Raw genomic sequence first — 7756 nt, forward strand, 5'->3', positions numbered from 1 at the left:
GTGTCCCCTCTTCTCATGTCTCTTCTACATCAACACGTGTCCCCTCTGTTCTTCATGTCTCTCTCTACACATCAACACGTGTCCCCTCTTCTTACATGTCTCTTCTACATCAACACGTGTCCCCTCTTCTTCATGTCTCTTCTACATCAACACTGTCCCCTCTTCTTCATGTCCTCTTCTACATCAACAACACGTGGTCCCCTCTTCTTCATGTCTCTTCTACATCAACACGTGTCCCCCTCTTCTTCATGTCTCTTCTACATCAACACGTGTCCCCCCTCTTCTTCATGTCTCTTCTACATCAACACGTGTCCCTCGTCTTCATGTCTCTTCTTACATCAACACGTGTCCCCTCTTCTTCATGTCTCTTTACATCAACATGTGTCCCCTCTTCTCCATGTCTCTTCTCATCAACATGTGTCCCCTCTTCTTCATGTCTCTTCTACATCAACATGTGTCCCCCTCTTCTTCATGTCTCTTCTTCATCAACATGTGTCCCCTCTTCTTCATGTCTCTTCTCCATCAACATGTGTCCCCTCTTCTTCATGTCTCTTCTACATCAACATGTGTCCCCTCTTCTTCATGTCTCTTCTACATCAACATGTGTCCCCTCTTCTTCATGTCTCTTCTCCATCAACATGTGTCCCCTCTTCTTCATGTCTCTTCTACATCAACACGTGTCCCCTCTTCTTCATGTCTCTTCTACATCAACACGTGTCCCCTCTTCTTCATGTCTCTTCTACATCAACACGTGTCCCCTCTTCTTCATGTCTCTTCTACATCAACACGTGTCCCCTCTTCTTCATGTCTCTTCTACATCAACACGTGTCCCCTCTTCTTCATGTCTCTTCTACATCAACACGTGTCCCCTCTTCTTCATGTCTCTTCTACATCAACACGTGTCCCCTCTTCTTCATGTCTCTTCTACATCAACACGTGTCCCCTCTTCTTCATGTCTCTTGTACATCAACATGTGTCCCCTCTTCTCCATGTCTCTTCTCCATCAACATGTGTCCCCTCTTCTTCATGTCTCTTCTACATCAACATGTGTCCCCTCTTCTTCATGTCTCTTCTTCATCAACATGTGTCCCCTCTTCTTCATGTCTCTTCTCCATCAACATGTGTCCCCTCTTCTTCATGTCTCTTCTTCATCAACATGTGTCCCCTCTGTGTAAAGAGACTCTGAAAGTTTCAGGAACAAAGATTCTCTCTCTTTTTGTCCTGATCCATTTTTATAAAAACCTGTCTGAAAATGAGCTGATCAGATTTTGGCCACTTTGCCAATCAGCAACCAAGGTAACCCCCCCCCCCACCTTATCACCTGAATCTCCTCCTAGAGCACCATTGAGTTCTTTGTAACCAAATGTCTCTCAGAGGGGCGTGGGGAGGGGCTCCTTATTTTCATCTAAAGTAACAGACAGAGAATCAGCACTTTGGAAACAGGGCTGAAACAGAGGGGATTATGGGTAATGCTGCAATGATCTGTTTGGTGTTTCAGCCAAACAGAGACAGGTTCTGTATATATATCTGAGACCTGTAATATATTGATGAAAAACAGTATAATAGGAGACCTTTAAGGCTGCAAATAATAATAATAATGTTTTTGTTTCAGGCCACCATCGCCGCAGCCATCTCAGAGAAGTCTCCGTTCTCCACGCCGATGAACAGGAAGGAGGAAGCTAACCTCGCTAAAGCTGCGCTCGCTGTGTCCAACTCTGATCACCTGACCATCTACAACGCATACCTCGGGTACAGATCTATACTTTGATTTTGTAGAGTTTTTCTACAGAAGAACTGTACAGAAGGGAAATACAATACAGCTCCATTTCAATCAGGAGAGACTTTGTTTTGATGTTATCAGTAGTTAGCTTTTTGTCACCTTCCCAGTATTCCTATGAAAAGAGAGAGCATCAACAGATCATCAATAAGGATTACCCTCAGGTCCTGAAAATATATTAAAATGACCGTTAATCTAAAATATTTATCCAGCAAGTACTTATACAAACACAGCGTGAGCCTGTTAAGCAAATCATCTCCTTCTGCTTTCTGATGATCTGTTTCAAACGTTTTATTTGTCATATGCACAATAGCTACAGCAGAGTTTTGGCATTGAATCTGAAGTCTCAGGCACCTCCAAAAAGAAAATATACAATATACCTAAGACATAAAAGAGAAAATACCATTAATGAAATGCTGGAAAAGTCATGATGTTGCAGGAATATGGAGAATATAGAGATATAAGATCAGATAAAAGAATCTAATATGAAATGAAATGTCTTGTCTCACTGTCAGGTGGAAGACCTCTCAGAGTGACGGACAGAGAGCAGAGACGTCGTACTGCAGGAAACACTTCCTCAACAGAACTGCTCTCATCACCATAGAGGTAACACACACACACACACACACACACACACACACACACACACACACACCACACACACACACACACAACACCCACACACCACACATACACACACTGTGTTTCACTGCTGGAGAAACGGCTCACCAGCCTCAGGCTCCATTATTGATCTTAGCAAGAGATGCCTTTTTCAGATTGTACAAGTGCAGCTTTTTCAGCTCTGGTTTCATCTGATTTTTCTTAATCCTACAAATAAATAAAATATGATATAAAAACATGAAAATATCTTGTTTCAGAAAAATAATTTATATATTTATAATTAAAAAAAGCAAAAGACAGAGATTTTCACTTTTGTCCTTTTAGTTCTTTTATTAACAAGAAAAACCCCAACATTACAAAATATACAGACATGTGGCACTCGACCTGTTGGCTGTTCTTTTATATGACTTTTATTTTCATTTGTTTTGTTACATTATTCAAACTTTCATTTATGCATTCAACACATTTAGACTTAGTTACAAATTAAAAACCTTTAGAATCAAATATCTCCAATGAAAGAAGCTCTGGTGCTTTCTCTCTAAAGACTCACTTTACAAGAGAAACAACAACACACAAATACATCAATATCCATATTCAACACATTTTTAAATCATGAACACACGTCTCTGTTAAACACATACAAGACTACAAATACAATTTAACAGAGTAAAAGGCAATCAGAGTATAAGACTATATGTTTTAAATGATTATATGATCATTTAACACGACACAGAACAACTCGTGAGAAGATGTTAAAGCACATCCCATCATGTTTGATTGACAGCTGATCTCTGTGCAGTGAAGACATGAGCAATCAGCTCTCAGCAACAATGATGGACACACGGTGAGCTTAAGAAGTAGAAGAGTTCCTCAAATGACTTCAGGCTATTTCAGTTTACAAAACTCAGCTGTGTCTTCATAATGATTACAAAGCCGAACTCCAGCATGTAGCGGCTGAGTGAATGTGGTCTGCACTCTGTGGAGGAGAGTCATGGTTTCAGAGACGATGCTGTAGAAGGACAGAACACCTGCTCTGTGATCCAGGTACACTCCTACTCTGGAGGACAGAGGACCTGAGACGGGAGTGAGGATACTGTTGTAATAAAATGTATAACTGTTTTGGTTACAAAATAAGGACCAAGATTTGTTATTTAATCCAAATCCACATTCATTCCCTGCTCTGATGATATTCTTGTATGCGACTGCTACATGAACTCCTAACCCTCTCTGCTCCACCTCCCAGTAACAACGTCCAGTCAGACTCTCTCTACTCAGGACCTGAGAACCTCCAGTGAATCTGTCTGGGTGACTAGAATAAGGTTGTGGTTGTTTCATGCATGTTGCTTTTCTGCTCCCCTCAGATAATAACATATTTGTGTATGCTGTGTTTGGATCCAGAGTGACTTCCTGTGAATATTGTAAGAACCCAGCTCTGGTGGTGGGCTCTGCTGCTGACAGTAAAACATCCACTTCAGTCGATGAGACGTTTGTCCATTCCTCTCTCAGGACGTCCTGTAGTTTGTCTCTGACTGCTGACAGGGCCGCCGTCACGTCCTCAAAGTAGCTCAGAGGACGGATGTTGGTGCTGGATGAGTGTGTAGGTTCACTGAGGGCTGACAGTGAGGGGTAGCTGTGCAGAAACTGGTTGTGATCCTCTGTGTGAGACAGCAACTTCAGCTCAGCGTCTCTCCTCTTCAGCTCAGAGATCTCCTGCTCCAGCTTCTCCTGAAGCTCTTTGACTCGACTCACTTCTCTCTTCTGCTGGGATCTGACCTGTTGCTTCACATCAGAGCTTCTTTTCTCCATGAGACGGATCAGCTCAGTGAACATCTTCTCACTGTCCTCCACTGCTTTATCAGCAGAGCCATTGACGGCCTCCACCTCCTGCTGAAGCAGCTTCACCTCCTTCTCTCTGTCCTGGATTCCCAGCTGGATGTTTAGTCGACTCCCCTCCAGCTCTCTCTGCCTCTCAGTCCTCTCTGCTGCAGCTAACACTGTGTCGTGGCCTTTGTGTTCGTCCATAGTGCAGATATAACAGATACACTGCTGATCAGTGCGGCAGAACAGCTTCATCACCTCGTCGTGACGAGAGCAGATGTTCTCCTGGAGCTTCTTGGAGGGCTCCACCAGCTTGTGTTTCTTTAATTGAGCTACGTCATAATGAGACTGGAGGTGTTTCTCACAGTAAGATACAAGACACACGAGGCAGGACTTACAGGCTCTCAGTTTCCTCCCAGTGCAGACATCACAGGCCACATCTTCAGCTCCAGCATAGCAGTGATCAGTAGGAGCAGCTTGGAGTCCAGTCTTCTTCAGCTCCTCCACTAAAGCTGCTAACATGGTGTTTTTCAGCAGGACAGGCCTCGGTGTGAAGCTCTGCCTACACTGAGGGCAGCTGTGGATTAACTCTCCATCCCAGTGGTGTTTAATACACTTCATGCAGTAGCTGTGTCCACAGGGAATAGTGACCGGATCCTTCAGTAGATCCAGACAGATCGCACAAGAGAAGGTTTCCCGGTCCAGCTGAACTCCTTTCTGCGCCATTTCACCTCTCAGTAGCAGCGAGTGTCTGAGTTTCACTTCCTGAGAGCTGAAACTATGTGAGCTGTGATCTGAACAGGATGTGTGTGTGCAGTGAATGTGGCCTATCAGCTCTTGTGCTTTACCCACATGTTGGTTACACCCATCCTTCTCAGTGTGGATCTGAAGGGGAGGAACCAGGAAGTATAGAGTGGAGCTGGCTGTGTCTGAGAGCAGGAAGGAGAGGGAGGGCTTATCAAACTCTGAGTCACTCCAGGAGGAGGAGCAGACACTCTGACCTGTTTCCTCATTTACAAACGGAGCCTCGCTCACAACCTGCTCTTCATTTGAAAACAGTCTTCAGCTGTAAAATATTTGTTTTAACTTCAGGCTTTTGTAGCACACAGCTCCACACTCATGGTGACAGTGGTGTAAGAAGTACTCAGATATTCTACTAAAGCAAAAGTAGAAATACTACGGGGTAAAAATACTCTGTTACAAGTAAAAGTACAAAAGCATTGGAATCAACATATACTTAAAGTACCAAAAGCAAAAGTACTCCTTATGCATTATGGCCCTTTTCAGAATCGTATATATATATATATATATATATATATATATATATATATATATATATATATATATATATATATATATATATATGTGTTTTCCATTCCAAATAAAGTGTAGGGGAAATGAGACAGTAACACACAACAGTCAGGGTGAAAGTGAACAGAAGTTTATTTATTCAAATAAATAATCACAGAAAAATGCCAACAAATGTTCTTTAAGTGAGGAGACAAAGAAGATTGTGCCAAATTAAATACATGAATATAACAAAACTCAAACAAAAAGCCCTCACTATCTGTTCTACTAACAAGGAGACAAAACAACTACAGGGTGGCAACAATCTACTAACCTAGTGTGTCTTCACGGATACGAAAATGAACCGAATTCGATAACAAAAAAGTCTTCCGTCCTCACGAGACCGCTCGACCCGCTGGAGACGCTGTAGTACATATGCCGGGCCTGTAAGTGGCGCTGTACTTCCGCCACAAAATACACCAAAAGCAGCGAATAAGACCCCCGAGCATGGTTGCCTGGTTGTCATGGTTGCCCTTCTGTTTATTCTCCGTGGTGGATTGAGCAACATGTAGTTCATGTAGTTCTCCATGTCCACTTGTTGCTGATGGTTGTGGTAGAGGAGCTGTAGGTTTTGCACTAACATCTGTAGCATGGTCAGTAGCGTCTGGAGCACGAAAGCAAACCTGTGATCCGCCATCGTTGTTGTTGTTGTTGGCGAAACACATCAGCGATGACGCGGGTGACGCGGGGGTGAGCAGGAGAGGCGGGGCTATGGCATCATCGTTATCAGGAAATGATCATATAGGGCGTACACACGGAGCCGTTTGGCCCCCCAGAGTGTTGCGTCCACAGATCTACCCACCTTGGGAGCCGTTATCACAGGGCTATCGGATTCGGGCCTCGCGTGGACGAACCGTCTACGATATAGAACTGTCGCGGATTCCGCTGATATCGTCTCCGTGTGGACGGGGTCTATCAGAGTTTACCTACGTGAGGAGAGGTAGAGGGTACCCCAAACTTACCCAAATCCTCCACTTCCCACCACACACACATTTAACAATACTAAAAACAAGAAGACAGAATAATGACCAAATCTCTCAGAGACCACAAAGAGGCTCTGGAGTCAGCAGCAGGTCTGAGAGAGCGAAGGCTTCCTGGATCGCCTCCTTTAATGACCGGCCCTGGCTACCTTCTTATATGGAAATAAAACACTAATAGAAAAATATAATGTCTTTGATAATTCACTATAACTAAGTTCTAAATGTGTCCTCTGTTAAGATGTTGAATTAACACCAGAATTGAATAAATTAATACATTATTTCTGATAGCAGTATGTGAAATTATATCTGTAGCTATATTTTAACAGTTTGATTACCTGGTTTACCACACACACACACACACACACACACACACACACACACACACACACACACACACACACACACACACACACACACACACACACACTGTAATATCTCCTCTTCTTGCAGGGGGTGCAGCAGGAGTTGATGAGGATGATGGAGCAGGTGGGTTTCTACTCCCCTCGCTCCAGACTGCAGGCTCCAGCGCTCTCTAAGCCTCAGATCTCGGTTCTGAACGCGGTGCTGGCGGCCGGTTTGTACGACAGCGTGGCCCGCGTGCTGGTCATTCCCTCCGTGGACGTGCTGGAGCGGGCTGTGTGCAACACGGAGACCCCCCAGGGAAGAGCTCAGGTCCACCCCTCCTCTGTGAACAGAAACCTGCAGACACACGGCTGGCTGCTCTACCAGGAGAAGGTACACATCCCAGGGTCAAGATGTAGTGACAGATGATACATTTGAGAATATACAACAACAAATAGTGTAGTGTAGAAATGGCAATTACATTCTTCTGACCTGAGAAGTCAAAGTAAAAAGTCGTCAGGAAAATAAGTCGTGGAGTAAAGTACTGATACCAGAAACATGTACTTAAGTACAGAAACCAAGTATTTGTACTCCACTACTTCCCAGGTCTGTATACATGTAAATAGAATATGATATGTACAATAACAGAATATGAAATTAAATAATGTACATTAAGACAAAATGAAATGTTGGTCCTCAGGTGAAATACACCAAGATCTACCTGAGAGACACGACTCTGATCCCCCCGTTCCCTCTGCTGCTGTTCGGAGGAGACATCGACATCCAGCACCGAGAGAGACTCATCACTCTGGACGGATGGATCCACTTCCAGGTCAGCGCTCTCACATAATGGCCCAATTCCAAACCGCCC

At 43.8% G+C, this 7756-nt stretch overlaps 2 protein-coding genes across 2 annotated transcripts in view; one reads left to right on the forward strand and one right to left on the reverse strand.

The window, feature by feature from the left end:
- Window positions 1-7756, forward strand: part of dhx29 (DEAH (Asp-Glu-Ala-His) box polypeptide 29) — a 46706-nt gene that overhangs the window by 27364 nt on the left and 11586 nt on the right. Inside the window, exons 23-26 of the mRNA XM_034125816.1 lie at window positions 1613-1749; window positions 2293-2383; window positions 6994-7278; window positions 7586-7717. Of these exons, the coding sequence (XP_033981707.1) occupies window positions 1613-1749; window positions 2293-2383; window positions 6994-7278; window positions 7586-7717 (645 nt within the window). The remainder of the gene's footprint in view (window positions 1-1612; window positions 1750-2292; window positions 2384-6993; window positions 7279-7585; window positions 7718-7756) is intronic.
- On the reverse strand, window positions 3284-4963 carry LOC117478879 (tripartite motif-containing protein 16-like). Its single transcript, XM_034125812.1, has one exon. It carries the CDS (start codon window positions 4940-4942, stop codon window positions 3284-3286), a length of 1659 nt encoding a protein of 552 aa, XP_033981703.1. The 5' UTR covers window positions 4943-4963.

Source organism: Trematomus bernacchii, unplaced genomic scaffold, assembly GCF_902827165.1.
Source record: "Trematomus bernacchii unplaced genomic scaffold, fTreBer1.1, whole genome shotgun sequence".
Lineage (NCBI taxonomy): Eukaryota > Metazoa > Chordata > Actinopteri > Perciformes > Nototheniidae > Trematomus > Trematomus bernacchii.

Bases quoted from the DNA above. Each gene is read 5' to 3' on its own strand.
- LOC117478879 (XM_034125812.1), bottom strand. From the start codon at position 4,942: ATGGCGCAGAAAGGAGTTCAGCTGGACCGGGAAACCTTCTCTTGTGCG.